Below are 24,120 nucleotides of genomic sequence, written 5' to 3' on the forward strand. Positions count from 1 at the left end.
ACTCGTATTTATTAATTAGCTAGTTTTCGTTTTCCACTTTCCACTCCTGTCTCCCCACTCGTGTCTACACCGGCCTCTAGTTTGGTATTTGGTGTGTCGGTTCATTGTTTCTGATGCTTGTGATGGCTCCTTTGCCAGGTTCTGTGTGAAAGGCACAGTTGAATAGATGCCTGATTTACTGTGATGGCTCTGATGTGCCAATTTCTACAGTATGAGAAAGAGCCTATTGATTGGTGATTTGATCGATCTTTACTGTCGGGTGTCGTCAGCCTCAGCTCCGGAGCTCTCGGCCATTCCGTAAAAGTGGAGAATGGCTCTTCAACTACGGCTAACCTTAAGCACTTTTTTCAACTTTCATTAAGCGTGCGACATTAACGAGGCCATTTGTATTACTTGATTCCCTCACCAACAATCCAACCCCAAGGCAGCTTCTTGGTTTTACCTCCAATGACCATCGGCAGCACATATGCTACCGTCTCATGTCCGCATAAATACGCTGTACGATGTGATGTTTGTCATACGCCTGCTAGTTTATGACCGCGATGCCGACTGTAGCCTTGAGTGGGGTGACCGTGTGAAGGACGTACGCTAAGTGGGCCAAGCCAAGGAAATGATGATTGTCAGGGAGTTAAGGCGGAGTGAAAGGTCTGTGGACGTTCTTGCTTTGGTTAGGTTCTGTGATTCACACGAGGAGGTATGAAACATCTCCGTTCCTGCGGTTATTGTTATCGCTTCCTCAGGATTTCTGCTTGCAAATATTCCCATTCATTGGGGTGGTTGTTTTCCCAGGGCCCTGAATCGATTGCAACTGGACTGTCTTCGAGAAAAGACGTTTCGACCTTCATCAGTTCATGCTCAATGACTAGATAGGACAAACACTAGTCTGACTAGATAGAACAGTTCTCGTCAAGCCCATTTCGTATCCATTCGCCCTTCCTTCGGGAAGTCGTCTTTGGAAAAACAAGCATGATAAAAATATCTTGAATCAACACAAATAGCTGTGGACCTTTGAAACATAAAAAGTCGACATCATAAAGTCGTCATCCAATCAGATTGCAGCACAGTTTGAACTTCGACCTTGCTCTTATGACACTAAAGCATAAAATAACGTTTTGTAACTCCTGAGACGTACAAATTCAAACATGTTGGAGCATCTGCATGAATATTGAAGGTCCTCAACGCACCCCCCACCCCCGTCGGCCATCTTTGATGTACAGTATACATCTCCTGACCCAAAATTAGAGATGACCCATCTTTTTCAGACCGTTACCTTCAATACAATATCGATGCAGCACTTACGGTTAATTAGTTAGCTGCTATGTAACGCCCTGTTATTCATCGTCTCCCACTGCCGTCATTGTGTTGACATTTTCTTGTGATGTCTGGCACGGGTGGATCATCTGCTAATGATCTGTGCACTCAGGATGATTGGATTGGAGAGCCGGCCAAGGCTGGTCATGTACGATACATATATCTGTAAGATAGCAAAACACTAGAATGGATGCTAAATATAGTAACATACACTTACTGCTTACTGCTCCCAACGTTTCTATTGCATTCCAAATGCACACTGGACTCGGACAAAATGCTCCTTGGACTTGTGGTGGAAAGATGGCCGTACTGAGGCGATGGCCTATATCAATATTGATAATGGATGTTGCAGCATCATGAATTGTTGATATGAGGCAGGCTTTCATGTTGTTTGAGTGCTGATGCATTTGAGCAGGTAGTGGTATAGTCCAGTATTCCATCCAGCCAGTCCGGTACCGATACCGTCTGTTTTTAGTTGGCACAGGCTGTAGCTGGGTTTGTTTTTCTATGTAGCGTACTTCTGTTTCTATTCGCATAAAGTCCATATTTTAATAAAAGTTCATGCAAAACCAATCCCTTCTGTTTTGCCACCTCACAGTTTGATTAGACTGCCGTTGAACGTCCATAACTCAAACATTAAAATAACACAGTTACAACGTATATAGACTTACAAAAACTATAACTTTAGTTTATTTTTTTGGTTTTTGTCATAATATTATGACGTAAACAATAACATTTTATATATTTCAACTTCATGCTACTAAAATGATGAGTTTTTCTTATATTGCTCTATTATTGTCAAATTTTTTTTATTTAATATATAATACACTAAATAATAACAAATATAATAATCAATTTAATATATTAGAATTTATAATAATATATAATTATTTTTGTTACATTGCACCTTTTTTCTTTTATTCATTCATTATTCATTTTCATTTCCATTTTCTGCTTATCCTCACGAGGGTCACGTGGGGTGCTGGAGCCTATCCCAGCTGTCTTGGGGCGAGAGGCGGGGTACACCCTGGACTGGTGGCCAGCCAATCCCAGGGCACATATAGACAAACAACCATTCACACTCACATTCATACCTATGGACAATTTAGAGTGGCTAATTAACCTAGCATGTTTTTGGAATGTGGGAGGAAACCGGAGTACCCGGAGAAAACCCAAGAACATGCAAACTCCACACAGAGATGGCCGAGGGTGGAATTGAACCCTGGTCTCCTAGCTGTGAGGCTGTGCCCTTTTTTTCTTTTAATATTAAAATGTTATTCTTGCTGATTTTTCCATTGTTGTTTTTCATAATATGCTGCGGGCTATTAAATAACCTTCGGCCTGGAAGTGACCCGGGGCCATACTTTGGACACCTGTGATTTAACCAAAGCAAACACACCAAGTTTGAATGCACCTGCAATAACATAACAAGTCAGCAAAAGAATAGGAAGATGAAGTGCCATTTTATTGTGCAAGGCAGTTGGGTGATTGTGTTTGTTTGTGTGTGCTTGCACCTTCCACAGTTGAGGTGTTCAAAGAGAATGAGGCAGAAAACACCTGGCATGAACACGAGTAAAATGACTGCCTCTTTGTTTGCAATGCCAACACAAAAGACTGGTTTTACATGTCGAAACAGAGCAGATGGTACTGCTGTATTGTGTATTGTGTGTATTGTGTGTGTATTGTGTGTATATGTGTGAATGAACATGCAGGGATCTGTAGTAGGAAAGTCCGACCACTTTATTCGCCTGCCTGGATGGTTTTATGCAAATCTGCTGAAATCTAGTCCAAACACACGTGCAGCAACAGTCCTTCCACCTGACAAGTAGACAGATGAGAGTCATAGAAGAGAACCTAACTCTATGACTCTATGACCTAAGAGTCATAGAAGAGAACCTAACTCTATGACTCTATGACCTAAGAGTCATAGAAGAGAACCTAACCAGATGTTGAGACCGAGACACTTAAACAGAACAATGGTGTCCTGCAGTTGTCGTGCAGACCAGTATGATCAGATAAACCAGTACAAAGCCAAGAGTGCCTGGGATGTCTCGCTGGTCCTTTGGACTGGCTGTGACCCAAAGTCATTACCTCGTGAATGAATTTTCACCTTAATCATCACCTTCTGTCACTCATAATTGTCATATCTTAGCGTAAAATCTGTCTGGTCTCGGACTGCAGTTTCCAGATCCTTCTGTGACAGAGTCCTCCATCTCGTAGCACCGCCAACATTTTGAATCAAAACCGGAGTGAATGTACCGTTCCAATGTTTTTGATGTTAACTGAAAGAAAATGCTAACCGGGGCGTGTGATAACCGAGGTTCCACTGTACTTAAAAACTCAACACGGGCCAAACTTCTGTCATTTTGTAGGTTGACCAAGCCACTATCCATTTCCTGTTTCTGTCATCACTGAAGTACATTTGGTTTGTAGTTTGCGACTGATTTGTGTGACTACGCTGTCATCTGCTCCGGTTGTTTACCTGTGGACCGTGTGATGTGAGGCTATTTGTATTATGCCTACAGAGAGACGGGCTGTCTTAGCAAGAGAGTTCCTTCTCTGTGTTGGGATTAGAGAGAAGACAAGAGCACGGTGATGCTTCCCAAACCTCCAGAGGTCGAAGCAGTCGAAGCAGTCGTGTGTTTTATTTGACATTAGTGCTTTTTACCGATTTACTCTCCCTTACCAGGACGATCTTGTCCTTGTCTCTTGTCGCCAGGCTGCTTCCAGCTATGTAACGCATTTCGTCACAACATGGAGATCGACCAGTGCCTGCTGGAGTCCCTGCCCATTGGGCAGCGCCAGCGGGTGGTCAGGAGGATGCGCTGCGACCAAATACGGGCGTATTACGAGAGGGAAAAGAACCTCCAGCAGCGCCAGCAGGGCTCAGGGGTCAAAGTCAGAGGAGTCCCACCTGGCAACCGAAAGTCGAAACAGCAAGTCCGCTTCAGCTTGACCGATGTCTTACAGGACGCCATCGTTCGCCATGACGACAAAGAAGGTGTGTGTTTTCATTGCTGTTTTGTGTGCAGAATAAACATCTGACCCTGTCCGGGTTCCAAACAACGGAGCCCACTGCTGCGTCTGTGTGAACAGGTGATAGCTAGCTCTTGGCACGCTTTCAACGACAATACAGCTGTATTCAGACGGCCTGGATGTTTGACTCCCATTAAACAAAGAGTCAGTCACACAAACACATCGTGCTTGATGGCAGCCATTTTTTCAACCAATCTTGCTCAAATTTTGCAGACATGCTTGTGATTCCCCCCTAATAAAAAAACCTTAAACTATATTAGGAAAGCAGGAAGTGAACAAATGTAACAGTTAGTGATTGTAAAAGTACCAGATGGAGGGGTAGGATTGAATAAGCTTTGCTTCTTCCTACTCCTTTTGGACATGTGGAACTGGGAACTGATTATGAGATGCATCCAAATGTAATCCAATGCATTTTCAAATGAAATAAAACCATTACCAAATCAATCGCCTCCATCCGACCCCATCTACATCCATAAACCTCCTCTTTGGACTTCCTCTACACCTCCTACCTGGCTGCTCTAAAGACAGCATCCTACTACTAATATATTCACTATCTCTCCTCTGGACATGTCCCAACCATCTCAGTCCAGCCTCTCTGACTTTATGTCCAAGGCCTCCAACAGGTAATGTTCCACTGATGGATTGGTTCCTGATCCTATCCATCCTGGTCACTCCCAATGAGAAGCTCAGCATCCTCATCTCTGCTACCTGTCTTTTCCTCATTGGCCAACCTGGCTGGTCTCACCAGTCGTGTGTACCTTTCCTTTCATTTCAGCAGATGCATTCATGAGTCCTGATGATGTCAGTCGTCACCAAAAGGAAAAACTGGAAGCCTTATTCTTATTCTAGGAAGCCTCGCCACCTTGGGACTATTTCTATGCGGGGGACAGAAAGTACTTTTCTCGTGTGCCTGTCAATGTTCATCAAGTCTGCTGACGACTTTGAGAATTTCCCTCTGGCCGACACTTGATCAGATTCACCGTTGGTCTGCTCTGCCCACCATATCTGCTGGAGAACATGCTTGGCTGGAGCTCCCTGTCAGTGGAGGCCAGCTGCCAGCGTACATTAGAGGGGCTGTCCCTGGGAACATGATTGGCATGGACTGGAAAAAAATCAGTTTGTTCATAGGCGAATAGTTAAAGTATTATTTTAGCATTTTCCTGCTGCTGTGACTTCTTCTGGTCGTTCTGCAAGCATGTGATAGGATACGCCTGGGGCTTCAACCCTCCCTGGAGTAATGTGTGAGCATTTCTGGCTTTTTCGCAACGCACGACATGCATGTTTAAAGATAACAGGGAAATGTACAAACAGCGCCGGTATGCCTTGCAGATACTCGGCTCGATGGGGCTAAAAGTGTAATTAAGGGGATTTGCATTTGTGACTGATTAACGATGCATGACTTCATCAGAAAGGCAGCCTCACCGATGGGATGCATAAGCACTGACTTCCTATTCGGAATCATGCAAGGATGTCTTCTTTCTACCTATTGAGTGTTTGAGATCGTTATTTAATAGAAGCGTAACGCTACATCAAAGTCACGGGTCGGTACCTACGTTGGTTTTAAGGTTGCAGTTTTTTTTATGTCAGGAACATAACGGCTTAAATTACAACGACCTGCTTGTAATTTAAATGGTAATGGTAATGGTAATGTTAATGGTTTCATTTCATTTGAACATGCATCAGATTCCAATTGAGTGCATCCCATAATCAGTTCCCAGTTCCACATGTCCAAAAGGAGTAGGAAGAAGCAAAGCTTATTAAATCCTACCCCTCCATCTGGTACTTTTACAATCACTACCTGTTACATTTGTTCACTTCCTGCTTTCCTAATATAGTTTTTTTTAAATTATATTTTAATTTTAATTTTAATACAATTAGTTAATTAGTTAATTAAATTAGTTCAAGACTCTTCATCCTTGTATTTAGCAAACATCAACTGCTTGTATTGTTTCTTGAATTGGCTCATCGTTGTGCATTGTTTGATTTCCTTACTCAATCCATTCCATAGTTTGATTCCACATACTGAAATGCTATGGCTAGCATAACGTAGTCCTAGCATAGAAGTGTTTCAAATGTACTTCTTCCCTGAGATCATATTTCTCCTCTCTTGTAGAGAAGTATTGGATGACATTTTTAGCCTTAAATATAAGCTATTTGAGAAGTTCCAGTTGAAACATTTTCGGGTCACCCCTTGTCATTGAGGGGTGGAGGTGGGTCCCGTTGACAAACCTGTTGAGAACCAGAGTATGGACCTTCTGGAATGAAGGAATGAATGAACCTTACGACTTCATTATCGTCAAAAATGAATATAAAATCATATCTCGGCGCTACCAACATGCCCCCAAAAATGTCAAACACAAGAAAATAGTAAGACATGGCAAATGAGTGAATAAATGGATTTATGGACTGTATTAAATGAATGCTGCTGCCGTCAGTTGGAGGTAACTTTCTTCTTAAAAGCACATGAAGCACAATTCCAAGTACTTTGAAATGGTGCTTTGGGACGCTTAGACTATTGTCTTTCATATACATAGTATGTATAGCATGTAATCTATAAGCACGCTGTAAGTTTCTCTTTAGTTTGATACGCTGCTGCTGCTGTCACTCAAACCCTCTCAAAGAAGAATATGGCTTTTTCCTCAAACGACTTTCTTTTTTTAACCATGAATCAAACCCATCCCGTATGTGTACACATTTCAGGAAAAGGTGAACGTTGTCATAACGTCCCATACTGAGAATCTGTAGCGTTCAGATATTCTGTCAGTGTCCAGTCGGGTCCATCACCAAAGCATAGTGGTTACAGTTCACTGCCAGGAGGATACCCTGAATGTCCAGTTTACCTTGAATGAGATTCCCAATTGTATCCCAGTCCCATTCCCATTGAGTCACGTAATTATTCCACCCATATTATCTAGTTGCCATGGAAACAGCTGTTTCGACGTGGTCGAGGGGGTACAGTATAGCCTGGCGTTCCCACTGTGGCGTTCCTTGTCGTCAGCGTCCTTCCTCCGTGGGTGCCGAGGCGTCTTGACTAGCAGAGCATTTGATCAAATGTCAGAAGAGCCCAAGATTGATGGCTGTTGTTGCTGCTACGGAACCAGCGTAAAGTGTAGCTGCTGCCCCGTGTGTAAATCTTACAGTAAATGTACTGTAAATCTGCGGAAGATTTCACTTCCTTTCACTTTCATCTGCTTTGCAGCCCCTGTCCTTTTTTGAACCAAAACATCAAGGTGATTTAGATTCTATTCTCTATATTGCTCATATTTCTCTGGAGAACATTCAAATGAAACAAAGATTGTGAGGTCTATTAGAATGCACTGGTGTGGACACAGGAGTTCAGAACATTCGCACATTAAAATAACAGTAAATTTATTAAAGTACCATAAATGCTCTTGAGAGAGCCTGCTGTTTCAGAAATGGGATAACTGCTCATTTAAAATGATTTATAAATATTTATAAATGATTCGGAGTGCATGAGAAAATGGACAGGAAAATATAGTTCTCTTGGATGAAATGCAAATTTGTGCGTCAGTTTTTCCAAAATATATGAACGTATGTCTGTTTGTGGTTCAATACATTGGTTAAACGATGCATTTTTAAGGAGGTTCTATGTATGAAAAGCCACGCATGATTGTGATGACAACAAATTGTGATGATGATGACAATTCAGGGTTCTCATGCTTATTAGAGGCGTCATCGAACGTTCTCGTTTGCTTCAAGTAGCTGCTCTGTTCACGAATGAGAAGCTCCGCTTTCAAGACAGGAAAGCCAAAACATTATCCAATTCCCTGGTAGCTCCTTAAATCTTAGCTGAGCCTTAATTGGTGCTGAGCCCTCGCAGCGTATGAAGGAGATGAAGACTAATTGCTGTGATTGACTCCAATGTTTATTTGTATCCCAACAATATTACACTATGGAGGCCATTAGACGAATGAGGAAACGGAGACTGTGGAGTGTTCTTTTGCTCTTGAAATATATTCAGGTATATTTGCTTTTATATTCCATATTTGGATTTGTTAATAACAGCTATATCCTTGTATTCCAGTGCTGCGTCTCCTGAAGGAGGGGGCCGACCCCAACGCTCCCATTTCCTCCGGGGGTTCTTTGCTTCACCTGGTAAGGCGCATGCATGGATAATGGATGAAAGTGAAAGTAACCTCAAAGTGAGTCTAAACAGCATGATTAACACCAGGGCAACAGACCTTTACTTCCTTGACAGTAGCAGTGAGAAGCTAGTCGTAAAAACGTCCTCAGGAAGAAACAAGCTAACAGTGGAACCTCTGTTAACATACGTTCAAAATACTCCACATTTTTGCCTTGGTTTATGCACACTTGTGTTATTAATAACCGGCATGAGTTCAACTGTGGTCTTTGTGGTCTTATCACAAAACGTCTTTGTTAGCAGCCTGTTAGCTTGCTAATACGTGGAAACAGGAACCGAACGTCAGCGCCATCTGCTAACTAACACCGATACACAAGTCTCAAAATGTAAACACAACACATTTTTATAGTTTTACCATTATGCTTTGCATGCATAAAAAATTCTAAATGCATATAAATGATAAAAAAGAAATGAAATAAAAATTAAAAATGTGTTTTGTGCTAACTTTTCTGGCTTTCTGGAACAAATCTACTGGATTGATATTATTTTTCATGAGATAAATTGGTTTGGTTAGAGTACATGCCAGTTTGAGTTGGACCTTGGTACCAAACCCGACCGCTAGCTCCGAAAGACGTATTTACATGACACAAAATTTTTTAAATTGAGTTTTACGCAAAAAAAAAATGGCCACGAGGAGACAGAATTGCATTTTATAAGACCTTGGCATGCATCTCTGCCTTGTAAAAGGCATAAAAAGTACATGTGTTCATTGGGAAAAAAATTGGAAATAGTTTGTGGTGTTATTTGTAAAAAAAAAAAAAGTTTAATGTAAAATAACCATGTTTTGTGTTGTTTATGTTGTGGCATTGTTGTTTAGGCATTCTGTTCAAATATAATTATATGGCCAAATTTGTGTCAAGAAATTTTCATTTTCTCGGGTTGTTGGGATTTCCCGATATTATCATTATCGGTTGGCATTAGTATCATGTAAAGCAATATTTTCAAATGCTGTGTACAACACATACGTGTTCATTACGCCACGGGAGATGTGTCATGTTACACGTATGTCAAAATCATGAAAAATGGCCGCTACTGAGAAGGACGGCTTTTGAAAAATGTCTGGGATTGAATGAGTTAATGACGCCAACCAAGGATCCACTGTATATACATTTTATGGGCAAAAGTATTGGGACATGCTACTACGATACAGACATGAGCGTTGAGCGCATGAGTTGAACAGAGACGCGGTAACAAAGAATGGAGGTGATCGAGGAAGATGAATGGAGATTCATTTTATCTAGGAGGAGACTGAGGGCAGCAAAGTGGACACTGTGGAGTGCAATACGACATGCTTTGAGTCCTGGTTGACCTGGCCGGTCAAGTTTGTCCCAAGACTTTTGTCCATATTTTGTGCATAGAATTCAGTGTCAACTGTCGTTCCAATGCCAACATTTCGCAGTGCGCTCGCCACGACAACGTGTTTGCGGCAGAGGTCCTGCTGGAGCGAGGCGTGAGCGGCAGCCTGCAGGACGAGGACCTGTGGACGGCGCTGCATGTAGCATGTGTGTGCGACCACCCTGACATGGTGCTGCTTTTACTGCTGGTGAGAAACACGTGCATGCCACAACAACCCGTACAAGCAGGGAGGATATATTTCACCGTGTTGCATGCCACAACAACCCGTACAAGCAGGGAGGATATATTTCACCGTGTTGCATGCCACAACAACCACTCACCATAATAACCACATGCACGGGAAAGCTAAGGCTAAATAATGCCTTTGGAATTAGCCTTGTCTCATAATCCGGTTTTAGGTGAGGACAACACAGATTTCTGGTCTACTTGAGCTCCTTGGGTCCTTAAGTCAACATCTGCAGGGGGAGGGCAACTGGACCGACACATCAGTGGCGTTGTTGATCAGACCCAAAGAAACTTGCTTCTCGTACGGCTTGATTTTGTTCATTGAGTATGTGTGACGACCGAGAGGTTCCACAGGGATCATGGATGTGTTTCATGAGTTGCCAGAGGAGGGCATGGAATTTTCCATGCATGAGTTTTCATTCACAACAGCCGAGCAGCATTCCCAACTAACGATTGGATACCACCATACTGGTACACATAATGTCATGGTGTGGTCATATCACCTCGTACTTCGGTACGGGACAAAAAATTAGAAAATTAAAAAATAAAAAAACTTAAACTGTATTATGGAAAGCAGGAAGTGAACAAATGTAACAGTTAGTGATTGTAAAAGTACCAGATGGAGGGGTAGGATTTAATAAGCTTTGCTTCTTCCTACTCCTTTTGGACATGTGGAACTGGGAACTGATTATGGGATGCACTCAATTGGAATCTGATGCATGTTCAAATGAAATTAAACCATTACCATTACCATTACCATATTATTTGGCATTCATTTAAAAAAATGACATCAGGAGGTTGCCCACAGCCATTTTTGACCCCTCCCATGGGGGTCACGGGGGTATGCTGGAGCCTGGACTGCTGCCACAGACAGATTCATACCTATGGACAATTTGGAGTCGCCAATCGTCGACCTAATGTGCATGATTTTGGACTTTGGAGGGAATGCGCCCCCTCAGTAAAGTTAGTCTGGATCAGCACCGTAGTCTCTTTAATGTAACATGACTGACAACATCGTGTTGCATTTTGACACAGCTACCATGAGTGTAACTGTAAGCCCTGTATGAAAGGGGTTAAAAATAGCCTCCACCAAACTGGTGCTGATGCTTTTCTCCTCCAAAGCGTGCAGCTGCTGCCTTATCGGAGCTGGAAATGAGCGCTTTCGCCTCCGAATTTGATGGCTTTCTATTTTAATGAGACGTGGAAACCAGGCCTCACCAGACGGGCCTGATTAGGAGCCTTATCTTTAATTGCCGCTGGAAGAAATTGGGTCTATTGTCTTTGTCTTCTCTTCTATCCATCATCCTCGTCATTGCTGACTTTTGCTAACAGTTGCTAACAGTTGCTAACCTACATGGAGGATTTCTAACACGCGTTCCTCCTTTAAAGCTTCAAAAGATCAGGTGATCGGAGACAGGAGGTGTTCCCATCCTCTCAAGCCTCTCAAAAACCACCAGTGGGGACACGGAGAGTTGTGGAATTGACCCACTTTCCGTGCTCGTGACGGATGAATTTGAAACGTCAGAATTTCCACCCACTCTTTTGAAGTTGGCGGTTAGCAGCCCGCAGCCGCTGGCGAATAACCAATAGAAAGAACCGTAACATCCATCCATCATCTCCATCCCCACAAGCATCACGGCTGCGTAGCTCATCAAACCGAGCAGGTCCGGGTCACAAGTCAACTTGTTAACCCCTCTGTGGTCCGCCCACGCCAACTCCTTTGTATCTGTCATCGCTTATCGTTGGAGCACAGACGTAAAACTAATGCCTCCGCATCCTGCTCCACTCTGTCATAATTCCCTCGAAGCCCCTCCCCCCCCCCCCCCCCCCCCGTCGCTTGGCGGCACAATAAAAACGCAGCTACTTTGTTTTTGTGGTAACGCAGTCACTCTCAGGAGATTTGGACTTAAGGCAGTTTTATCACATCAAGGGGGAAACGGTGACCTCTAACACTGTATTTTTCATACGGACATAATAATAATAATAATAATAATAATAATTCATTCATTTTCTACCACTTATCCTCACGAGGCTTGCGGGGGTGCTGGAGCCTATCCCAACTGTCTTGGGGCGAGAAGCGGGGTCCACCCTGGACTGGTGGCCAGCCAATCCCATTCCCATTATTGTTGTCCACTATCACAGCTGATTCCCACATCATTTCATCCCAGTGAGTCAGTGTGTGTGTGCGTGTGTGTGCGTGCGCGTGTGTGTGCGTGTGCGTGTGAGTGAGGGCGTGGCCAACAGCAGTATGAAACTGTCAAGTGGTAGCCGCATCCGTGCATCCGGACCCGCCATTGACTGAGTTTCACTGGGCCTGGAGGTGAATTGAGTGGGTTTGCTTTACAGCCCACTAAGTGCCACAACCACTCAGGACCGCACAAAAAAAGAAGGCGAACGAGACGAGCAGTCAGCTTCATGAGGAGGGTGATTGGTGTTGGTGGGAGGGCCAGCATAAATCTAAGCCAAGTCGATGGTGACTTCCAGTGTAACGTAAGGACTGGTTCCTTGGGCCTTTTGCTGAATTGGTGACTTCTACTTTCCAGAGGTGGGAGGGAGCAGGTCAGTGAGGCCAATTCTACGGGAAAATAATCTGTCTGGCTGAAAATGACATAATAACATAATCACTTTAGTTGAATAATAAACACATTGACTGGAAATGGTTAAAAAGTCATCAGACTAAAGTCCGAGTCGGGTCCCTAATGTCAGATCTAATCTTTGATGATGATGTCAAGTGGAGTCTGTGATTGGCCGGTATTTTCTAATAAACGTTCATGAGATATTTCCATATTAGCAGCACTTTGGCAACATCATCGTAGGTCAAAGGTCAAGGTCACAGCAGTGTCAAATGCTTTTTTTCTGGAAAAAAACCCCAATTTTTTTTGTTTTTGTTTTATAAGTTCCATCTGGGTTAGCGCACAGACCTCACAGCTAGGAGACCAGGGTTCGATCCCACCCTCGGCCATCTCTGTGTGGAGTTTGCATGTTCTCCCCGTGCATGCGTGGCTTTTCTCCGGGTACTCCGGTTTCCTCCCACATTCCAAAAACATGCTAGGTTAATTGGCCACTCCAAATTGTCCATAGGTATGAATGTGAGTGTGAATGGTTGTTTGTCTATATGTGCCCTGGGATTGGCTGGCCACCAGTCCAGCTGGGATAGGCTCCAGCACCCCACGACCCTCATGAGGATAAGCGGTAGAAAATGAATGAGGTTCCATCCGATGGTCATACACTTGATGGACATAAGTTGGTTGGGGTGGGAAGTCGACCTTCATCTTCAGAAGTGCTCTTGAGGTCAAAGTTCACCGGTAACCAAATCAGTGATTTGATTGGAACAAACCACATGGAGTCACACCAATCAACCATTTGTTTATTTTTTTGACGCTGAACTTGGTATTCTTGGCGTATATTAGTCTTTGCGTATAACCCCTCTTGAGACCTGGAAGAGATGCTTTGTTATATAATGAATATATCTTTGCACACACACGTATAACGAGCTCCTAATATACTTAACAAAAACTGTTCTATGCTAATGGCTTCTTTGTGTTGATATGCAAATTGCAATCCTTCACCTTGGCGCAGGTCTGTGTCCTCCTGGTTATCTTTGTGGTCCTTTGTTAGCACCTCCTCCGCCACACAGGGCAGACGGGTGCGCTTTTACACTTTATCAGCCATAAAACAGAAGAAAAAGCTTGTAAATCTGTGATAGGTATATTTATATTTCATTACCAGACCAATCCCAGATGCAGGAATCAATGTTTGCAGCTTTCCTGCACCCTTTGCCACTCTGGGGAAACCTCACAAATCTATTTGCGCTTCAACCGGCTCATTAGAATTCTATTAACTGCCCATGTCCAATAAGGGTCCCCACTTAGGGACCACCACTCGACCCTGGTAACAGACCCGGTCCAGTGATGGTCATTATTACCTCAGCTTGTCTTTTTATGGCGTAGTCGTTGGCCAGTGTCTTACCGTGTATATATTACTTTTACTGCACGGAACAAGCCAAGCGAGAACGTTCTTCATCATAGTTCAACAGCTAATGAATACCACGGAGTTCCTCCAAAGAGAAGACATCTATCATAACCACCTTAGCGAGGCGTTCATGGCGCCTGCGGCCAAAGTGAAAGCCTGCAAGCTGTCTCACACTCCAACCGAGGGCTAGCTACTCACGAGGGGTCCTTGTCCAGTACATGCACATTCATCTTGTCGCCAGCCCGAACCCGAGGTTGACTCCTGATCTTTTATTTAATGACATCTTCAATTGACTGGACGGTATCGTCCTCCTGTTCGGGGTCTTTAAGCTTGAATGTTTTGTAAAGCGGCACGTGGAGATACGCTAAGGAGTTATATACAGTACATTTACAGTACATGTACAGTACATTTACAGTACATGTACAGTACATTTACAGTACATGTACAGTACATTTACAGTACATGTACAGTACGTTATTAGTATGGACAAGGTCTGTTTCTTCCAATTTTGACTTTTTATTTTCCAAATATTTCATCGTTCTTCTTCTATGAATGTCATCAATTTTCTTTTTGTTATATTATGACTTCATTCCCATAATATTATCTTTCTACCCAAACCATTTTTCTAAAAATTACAACCTTATTTGTTTTTTCCCAAAATAATGCTAAAAATATTTCATATTTCAACAGTTCTATGCTAATAAAGTGACATTATTTTCCCTCATAATATTATATTTTCTCAAAATTGCGCCTCTTTCCCTATTAGAATACAACTTTTTTCTCTTCATGTTTTGACATTATTGTTTAAACATTTTTATTTTTATTTGTTTTGTATGTCTGCTGTTTTTCTTGTCAATTTTCTTCTCATAATTATGACTCATTCTCATCATATTTCAATTTTTTTCTCCATCAGCAACTTTTTTCTAAAGTTTGGTGTTTTGTTTTTTTTCCTCATATCACAGTATTACTTCTTTTAACAATGATAAAATGGTACCAAAATAGTAGCCTATGCTAATCGTAACAAAATATATATTACACATAAAGATAATATTACAATGTTATTCTTGTTAATTATGACGCGTACAACTTTTTTATTTCAATATTTTGACTTTATTGTTATAATATTATTGCAATGTTTTTCATTTTGTGCCTTTTTTTCTTTGTTGTTTTCTTCTTGTATTTTTGTATTTTTAGACTGTGCAACAGCCTGAAAATGGCTACGCTTTGGACAACCCTGTGCTCGGGTCTTGAGTATACATGGAGTATACATGGAGTATACATGGAGTATACATGGAGTATACATGGAGTATACATGGAGTATACATGGAGTATACATGGAGTATACATGGAGTATATATGGAGTATACATGGAGTATACATGGAGTATACATGGAGTATACATGGAGTATATATGGAGTATACATGGAGTATACATGGAGTATACATGGAGTATACATGGAGTATATATGGAGTATACATGGAGTATATGGAGGAAATCATAGAAATAATCTGTTCTAGGGTGACACCATCTTATCTCCATCTTAAACTTTTTAACCTCGTGTTGAAAAGTTAGACATCGTCTAATCTGGGTGGTCTCGTCTGCTTCCTCTAAAAGCCAAAGAAAAAGCACTATTGTGGTGAAATTGTGCAACCACCAGGGCAGCGTGACTTTTGAGGCTCCACTTTTTCATGAGATTTTACCTCAGAAATGTCACAGAAATTCTGCTCGTTGTCTCATTCCACTTTTTTCTTTACTCTTGAAGGCCGGGGTTAATGTTCTCCTGCAGGACGTGGACGGTCACATTCCTCTGGACTACGCCTCAGAAGAAAGCGAGAGCCGTTATATTCTTCAAAAACACTTGGAGGAAAGCGGTAAAGCCACCTTTGCCTGCAGCCCCCCCCCCCCCCCCCCCCCCCCCCCCATGGTTCCTATTTGTGCCATTAATGATCATTTCCAGGCCGACGCTGCAGATTGCCGTTGACCAGTTAGGTAATAGGTGACTTGTAATTGCAGCCCTGGGATAAAATCTGGTTGTTATGTAGATAATGTAGATGATCCTCCATAGGCCATCCAGGAAGCTGCAGAACATTAAGAGCTGTGAAGAGCCTACTGTACAAATGCACACGCACACACGGTGTCGTCCTGCGTTGAATTTATGGCTACTTCACTCTGCTTTTGTTAGCCCATCCCTGACATGATAAAACCCCCTCTGCAGTCCTCTTACACAACCTCCCCCTAACGACTACAACCACCATGCAACACATGGCGTGCAGGGCCCCTGTTGCTATGGAAACGTTGCTTCTTTCCCTTTATCCACATCAGGTTTCCGGGGGAAATGAATGGCCGTGTACTTCTGCTGAGTGTCTTTAGTGCGCCCGTTTAACCCCAATATACTATACTGAAATATTTAAAATATTTTATATATATATATTTTATATATTTAAAATACTTTAAAACCTATTTGTAAACCCGCAAAACTAAGTAACTTGTTGTTTGTTTGTTTGTTGTTTATCATAAATCAACGTTTATGATCAACTCCTATCAAGTTGGATTTGTAGCTAGCAGGAAGTCCTTCTAAGCACTTGGTAGTGTGACCAGACACAGCGGAGTGGGCGTGCCTGGAGGCGGGCCGTGGGTGGAATGCATTAAAACAAACCATTTTCGTGGGAAGCACGAAATCCAAAGAAATAGGTGCAGATTCTGGAAGCACTAGAAAGCTTTGTGTGCTGGTTATTGTGTGTAGCTGCTCTATAGGAGTCCACAACTCAAAACAAAGTGACAAAAAGTGAGCCTAATTTAACAAATCTGTTAGGCCATAACTCACAAAACAAAATTGAAATATAAAAAAATGAATTTTCTAAATATATTCCTAATATATTTATTTAAATATATATAAATAAATATATGATATATTACTCATATTGCATTTTAAAATTATTATTATTAAATTATTGCCACGTTATCTCTCCGAAAATGAAGCGCAATATACGTAAAGATTGATTGACGGCTAATGAACACCCGTCACGGCAAACAGCCTCACTCAGCTCAACGATGTCTCTGAGATTATGGAGCTGAGATGTTTGTTGTTTTTAACGACTCACACGACATCCGCCATGTTTGCTCGTCAGGCGTGGATGTGTCGTCTACCCCCCCCATGAGGACGCAGAGATCCAACGCCATGCTAGCTGACGTTAGGCAGCTTGTAGCCGCGGGGGCAGATCTCAACCAGCCCGGTGACGACGGGGTCACCCTGGTAAGTCTCCGTGTGTCCTGGCTACTTTTGGCTGCTACAGACCCGACTTACAGGATGCGCCTGTCTTTCTGAAGCTCCATATAGCGTGCGCCAGTGGCTTTCGGGACGTGGCGGCTGTGCTGTTGGACAACGGGGCCGACCCCCATCCTGTGGCCGACAACTTTTGGACCCCTCTCCACTTGGCGGCTAAATATGGAAAGGTAAAAAAAAGCCCCAATGGCTCCATTGATCCTACGTCATAATGAGGGAATTATTGACGTATGGTTCCTGTGAGGAAGTCGCCTGGAGTCACTCTGCACACTTTCTGATAAAGCGCACCTTTTGGCGCTATTGATCCCGGGCTGCACCGCGTATGGATTTTGCAATTGCGTTTTAGATTGGCTCTCTCAAAGTTGGAGAGAACATTTTACTGATCAAATGGGAAGAGGAGAGGCTGATATGAAAAGTACAGAATCAGATTCAAAATCTTGCTGATGGTGATTTTTAATTACTGTACATTTCTGGGCTTCAGGGCTGTCTGCTGACAAAGAGATTATTTGCATATTTAGGATAACTCTGGACTTGTCATACTGCTGAGATGGCACTTTTTTATCTTTCGTACCAGAATGTACTTTTTTTTAAATCATAAACTCTCAATACAACAATTTTTCCCAAAGAGTTTTCTACTTAAGATACCACGCTTCAGTTATAATACAAAATGCATTCTTTACCTTAGTTATGTGGTAGCGACCCAAAACAGCAACACCCACCCAGGCATTCAAGTGTGGAGTGATATTTTTAGGACTGCACAATATTTCATTTTTCCACGCCGATACAGGAAACGTCCTGCTTCTCAAGACCAATATTGATAAACGATAACTTTTTATAGCTACAAAACAATGGCTAGTTAGCACTACTACAGTCATGGTAAAAAATCCATCCATTTTAATGCCTGGTACAACTACATTTTCATATTGTGACGTCAAATGGTCAGATCCCCGTCTCCACAATACCCAACACGCTCATCAAAACGTCTGACCCCCTCGTCTTCCTTGTCTCTCAAGCAAACTTGGCCATCACCATCATTATTTACAGCGGGATCTTGAACGCTGCTCCTTTCTATGCAATTAAAAGTGAATTTCCTTCAGTGTATGACGTAGCTACATCCAACAGCAGGAAGTGAACAAATGTAACAGTTAGTGATTGTAAAAGTACCAGATGGAGGGGTAGGATTTAATAAGCTTTGCTTCTTCCTACTCCTTTTGGACATGTGGAACTGGGAACTGATTATGGGATGCACTCAATTGGAATCTGATGCATGTTCAAATGAGATGAAACCATTACCATTACCATTACCATTACCATTACCATTACATTTTATTGGAGAACCAAAACGTGACTTTAAACAGGTTACTTTAGTTACAGTTCCTTTACCCCCTCCCACCCCCACCCCACCCCACCCCACCCCACGGCATACAGTTGGATTTCTGTCCTTTTGGTGCCATATGACATCATAGCTGCAGGCTGATGTGAGGCCATAACAAACGGTTGCCTGGAAACGCCGTCAGCCAAGTGTAACTTTAGCTGAAGCATTAACACCCCCCACCCCTCCACCCCCCGCCCCGTGCAATCTTGCATACACAGCCCAGACTCACCCTTTAAGAAGACGTATGACCCTATTACCGTGGCTAATTAAGCGCCACTCTCCTGCTATTGAGATAAGTGAGCCCATTGGTGACCCTTCCAAGGAAGACTATTCCAATGTCGGCACAGTATTCCAATAGGACTGTATGCATGGGAAGGGATTAAAAAGGCCTTTTAATGACATGGTTAGAGCGTAGTCCCTTTGGGTTTTCATGAAGGTACATGGGAAAGATGTGGGAAGATTCATGTCCACATCTAACAAATCATAAACTGGGACAAGAATATGCTACTCCGTCATCGGATCCAGACGATAATAAACTGGGACAAGAATATGCTAGTCCGTCACCGGATCCAGACGATAATAAACTGGGACAAGAATATGCTACTCCGTCACCGGATCCAGACGATAATCAATTGGGACAAGAATATGCTACTCGGTCACTGGGTCCAGACGAGCTTTTTCTTGGGTCCTCCTGGGCCCACCAAAAGGTTGTGATCTCGGTCTGCGAGTGACGCATTATCAGTATTTATAGGGTGTGAGCACAGCTGAGTGTTTGGACTGGTTTTGAGTCCATGTGTGTTGGGAGTCCTGAGTCAGCCTATTTTCTATCACGGGAGGCTTCAAGGTGCTCATCAAAGTGTGTACTTTTATTGGTGGCTATAAAAGTTTTTGGCTAGTAAAATACACTAGGCAAACACATACTAAAATGATACGAAAATGAAGTCGGGTTCAAGTTGAAGGTTCAACACCCCGCTCTGCTTGACTCGGGTGGGGTCACCGCTTTGGTCCTGTATGGAGGTAGGAGACTGGCTGGACTCCCCACAGTGGATCCTTCATGGGGGTCATGGGTTCATTCCATCAGGTCTGACTCTCACCGAAACATATGCTAACCCAATCCAGTTTTCCAATAACAAATCATGTAAATCCAAGGACATGCATGCATGTTGTCCATTGCCAAGAGAAAAAATGTATGCAAATAAAAACAAAACATGTTATGTAAAATGAACGTATTGGAATACAGACAGGCTTTCGGGTAGAACCGGTTGCTTGCAGACACACTGTAGGTTCTGATAAATGACCTTGTCATTTGATCCTGGAAACTATATCCAATCTGCATGTTTGACATATTTAGTTGTCTTTACTCGTGACCAAAACCAAAGGAAATTTCACTACTTTTGTGTACGTACGTATATACCATGTAGGGAATTGGTACGTCGGTACGTTCTGGACCGTACCAACTTCTTGAATGAGCTGTAGTAGCTGCTCCTTCAGGGAGGGTGAAAACACACATAAGAGTGTGACAGATGACGATACAATGAAAGACGGATAGAAGGTCAAAGGTGACAGCCGCTGTCACAGAAATGAACCCTGGCGACTCGCTTCCTCCACTCTGACATGTGATGGCTCATGATGAGGAGCTTCTTGTTAGTTAGAAGTGTCTCATACGGTGCATGGATCATGAAATATACATACAGTACATTGACCACAGCCAGCTACACTACTATACCAGTAGTAGTAGTATAGTAGCAAGTATTTAGTATGTTTCCTACTCTCTAACACGGCATCCAGCATATTGGAAGTGAATGTTTATTCCATCTCCATTACAGACAAGCATCGTTAGTCAACTCCTGAGGCATGGTGCCAACCCGACCCTGGTGAACTGCAACCAAGACAAACCCTCGGGTAACACACACACACACACACACACACACTACACACACTACACACACTACACACCTCGACAAGGCAGGCCTTAGTAAAGCAAACAAAAGAACCGTCTATCACCTGAATCAGCCTACGATTTAACAATCACTGCTCGTATTAAACGTACACACACAATCATCATCTACACACACGTGTGTACTTGCACAAGCTCATTAATCAAGAGGCTGGAACCTAATATATGTGTAATGTTTAACTACGCTCTTAGCACTTAGCAAAATACCAACGCCATTTGCTAATTGGCTTTTTTCTTGTCCTTTAGTAACCATCAATTAGTAGATTCCATTTGGGGGGGGGATTGTAAATTAAGATGCCAGTTCAAAATTGTTCTGCATATGTTGTGTATAAAAAAATGTAATGATTGGCTTTAAAAATTCATTGATTCATTTTCACAGCATTTCTTGCATATAAAACAATAACATCATATGAAAATATATTTATTCATTTATTGAATGGATAAGGATTCAATAAAACCCCGGACTTGGACTCGCCTTGCCAATATCATAAACCTTGCCATCCAACACTGAACGTGTGGACCAACTGAATGACTTGTAAGCAAACACTTTGAATTTTGCTTTTGTTTTGACTTGACTTTCACGTCTGTATTTGAGACTTGACACCAAAGCACGGACTCATTCCCACGCCTGTCTAGTTTTAGACGCATGTGTGGTTGTCACGGTAAACCCTCCGGTATTTTGGGAACCGACACCCCCGAACCAAAGCGGGACCGATGGACTTTGCTAACCTTTCCATGCTGTACGTGAATAAAGGGTCTGCCTTTGGCCAGTTAGTGTGTGTACTTTATCCGGCTGCCTCAATCAATACCCCCCCCGCCCCCCGAGACTCTCACAACACCCCCTCACCCATCTTTCTCGGCTACAGCCCCTGGTCCATTCTTCAGCATCTGGCGTACACAATGAAAGGAAGTAAGTGATGGGGGGGGGGGGGGGGGGGGGGGTTGTCAGTGGCAATGAAGCCTTGGTGTCCAATAGCTGGGGTGTGACATAGAAGTGCTCATCTGGACCACTCCGATTCGTCACGTCAAGACGCTTCCACCTGATTGTTGATCAATTCCTTTTTTACACGCAGCGATCGCCGCATCAGAGCACATCGCCGACCTGCTGCTCAATGGGGAGGCCGTCTGGCTGCAGAGGTTAAAGGACCCGTCCACTCCTCTGCTGTGCACGGACCCATGCTGCCACGATGGATCACATGACCTCAGTAAACCCGTCAAGAACCTGTAAGTTGAAAATGGGTCTACCTTCTTGCTGCAGTATTTCATCCCAACGGATGCATCCCTCACATTTTATTACACCATTCCTTGTCAAGGGACAAAACTATAGAAGTAGACATTACAGCAGGGGTGTCCAAAGTGCAGCCCAGTAGCCATTTGTGGCCCGCGACACATAATTTAAAGGTAAAGAGAAAAAAGTATTACTCGAATAAATTGTGTACCGGGCCATGAGATAGTTTTAGGAACCCAAACACACATCCAAGATGATAATAATAATAATAATAATAACAATAACGGTTGAGTTCTTTTTTGTGGATAGTACATCCATCCTCCTATACACGCTGTACACTGACTACTCTAAAGTATATCCAAGTTTCATTTCTTGAGAAGGTATCTTCTATACCCCGCAGGAACCACCTGGGCCTCCCTCTGTCCAAACGGGACAGTCTCCTGGAGAGGTGGGCCATGTTCCGAGAGGCAGGCGGGGGGCTCAGTCGGCAGCCATCGCTGGATAACGTCCTTGACGGCCCCTTCGGCTCCGGGACAAGCAAACTGGAGCAGGTGGGGGGTGTTTTGTTAATCATCCCGGTGGAGGTTTGGCTTTTTTTCTTATTTCATTTCCATTGTGTGTTGTTTTATTTGGCCAACATTGGCCCAAACGTTGTCTTATATTCGGGGTCTACGTATTGGACATCCCTAAGGGCTGTTCCTATGATGCAGCGCAACAATAGCAAATCCAAAGCTAAAGCTAAAGCTAAAGCTAATACTTTCCTCTCCTCAGGTGAAACTGATGCCTCCGGCGCCCAACGACGACCTGGCGTCCCTCAGCGAGCTGACAGACAGCGGCCTCCTCTACGAGATGCAGAAGCGCTTCGCCAATGATCAAATTTACGTAAGTCCCATAGAATCCATGAGCGCACAATAAAACACACAATCTATACTGCCGACAACGACGACGTCAATATCGTTTAGATGGATTGCTACATTTCAGGGAAAATTGCCCTCATTTTCCACAATTGCCCTATTTTCCACGCATGGCGTTCCCTCCATCTCTCCTGCACAACTCCACTGTGGGCCATCCATCCATTTGGACGTTGGGCTATATCGCTCAGTCTGATTGTGGCAGCCCAGCAGGGGGACGCGGGACAACGGGACAAAAAACACACTTCATGGGTGTGAACACTTAAGTTACAGTTGGGGCGGCCATGCTGGATAAAATGCTGCAATCACGGAGACGTGGCGGCAGCCATGATGCAAGAGAGTGGAATTTCACTAGTGGGCACGAAGGACACACTCATGTACTTTATGGTAATCCTTCGTTTATCTCAGTGTGAATTGAATATTTTCATAATTAGTGCATTGAAAACCTGTTTACACACTTCTAAATATGGTCTATATTATTAGAGCACTCTAGACAAGAAATAGCACCCCTATAGCCACCTTTACACATATTAACCAGTATAGTGGACATAATAAGGGAAAATACCGTATTTTCTGGACTATAAGTTGCTCCAGAGTATAAGTCAAAAGTCAAAAATGCATAATTAGGTAGAAAAAAACATACATAAGTCACTCCAGAGTATAAGTCAAAGGCCAAAAATGCATAATTAGCATTGATTTGGTTAATTAGCCACTCCAAATTGTCCATCGGTATGAATGTGAGTGTGAATGGTTGTTTGTCTATATGTGCCCTGTGATTGGCTGGCCACCAGTCCAGGGTGGACCCCGCCTCTCGCCCCAAGACAGCTGGGATAGGCTCCAGCACCCCCTCCCACCCTCGTAAGGATAAGCGGTAGAAAATGAATGAATGAATAATAAAAATAGTTTGTAAACAGTTTATGACCCGAGGAAAAACAAGGAAAATAAAAGTATGAAAGTAGTTATTAAATACATAAGAACATTTTAAAGCATTGATTGATTTCCTCCTAAACGTAGCCCGCCTGCCTAGCTAGCATAAAAACGCTGGTTTGGACAGCGATGGCGTCTGGACAAAGAATGCTCCATATGCTCCCAGCAGGCTGGTCAAAATGGGGCTTTGATGGGACGTCTTTCACCTTCTGCCAGAATAGATGAGGGACCAGTACACCGCTAACACCCCCCCCCCCCCCCCTTGGAGAGCAGCAATATGAGCTGGGGGGGCTTGGAGCATGGAGATGTTGCTTAACACTGGTAAAAAAAATAAATAAATAAATAACCCTGTTAAAGCTCGTTAAAAAGCCTTATG

General features: G+C 43.1%; 1 protein-coding gene across 5 annotated transcripts in view; it reads left to right on the forward strand.

The window, feature by feature from the left end:
* myo16 (myosin XVI) overlaps positions 1-24,120 on the forward strand; it is an 83,374-nt gene that overhangs the window by 10,856 nt on the left and 48,398 nt on the right. For all 5 annotated transcript variants that reach the window (XR_009131638.2, XM_058081784.2, XM_058081783.2 and 2 more), the window contains 10 exons: positions 4,031-4,312; positions 8,393-8,463; positions 9,909-10,052; positions 15,826-15,934; positions 17,192-17,316; positions 17,391-17,516; positions 20,548-20,623; positions 21,752-21,902; positions 22,307-22,457; positions 22,678-22,788. Coding sequence is in view for 4 of the 5 variants with exons in the window: in XM_078795289.1 (XP_078651415.1) it covers positions 4,031-4,312; positions 8,393-8,463; positions 9,909-10,052; positions 15,826-15,934; positions 17,192-17,316; positions 17,391-17,516; positions 20,548-20,623; positions 21,752-21,902; positions 22,307-22,457; positions 22,678-22,788 (1,346 nt within the window). In the remaining variant the exon portion in view is untranslated. The remainder of the gene's footprint in view (positions 1-4,030; positions 4,313-8,392; positions 8,464-9,908; positions 10,053-15,825; positions 15,935-17,191; positions 17,317-17,390; positions 17,517-20,547; positions 20,624-21,751; positions 21,903-22,306; positions 22,458-22,677; positions 22,789-24,120) is intronic.

This window comes from Doryrhamphus excisus, linkage group LG12 (genome assembly GCF_037039965.1).
Source record: "Doryrhamphus excisus strain RoL-2023G ecotype Guam linkage group LG12, RoL_Dexc_Guam_v1.1, whole genome shotgun sequence".
Classification (NCBI taxonomy): Eukaryota; Metazoa; Chordata; class Actinopteri; order Syngnathiformes; family Syngnathidae; genus Doryrhamphus; species Doryrhamphus excisus.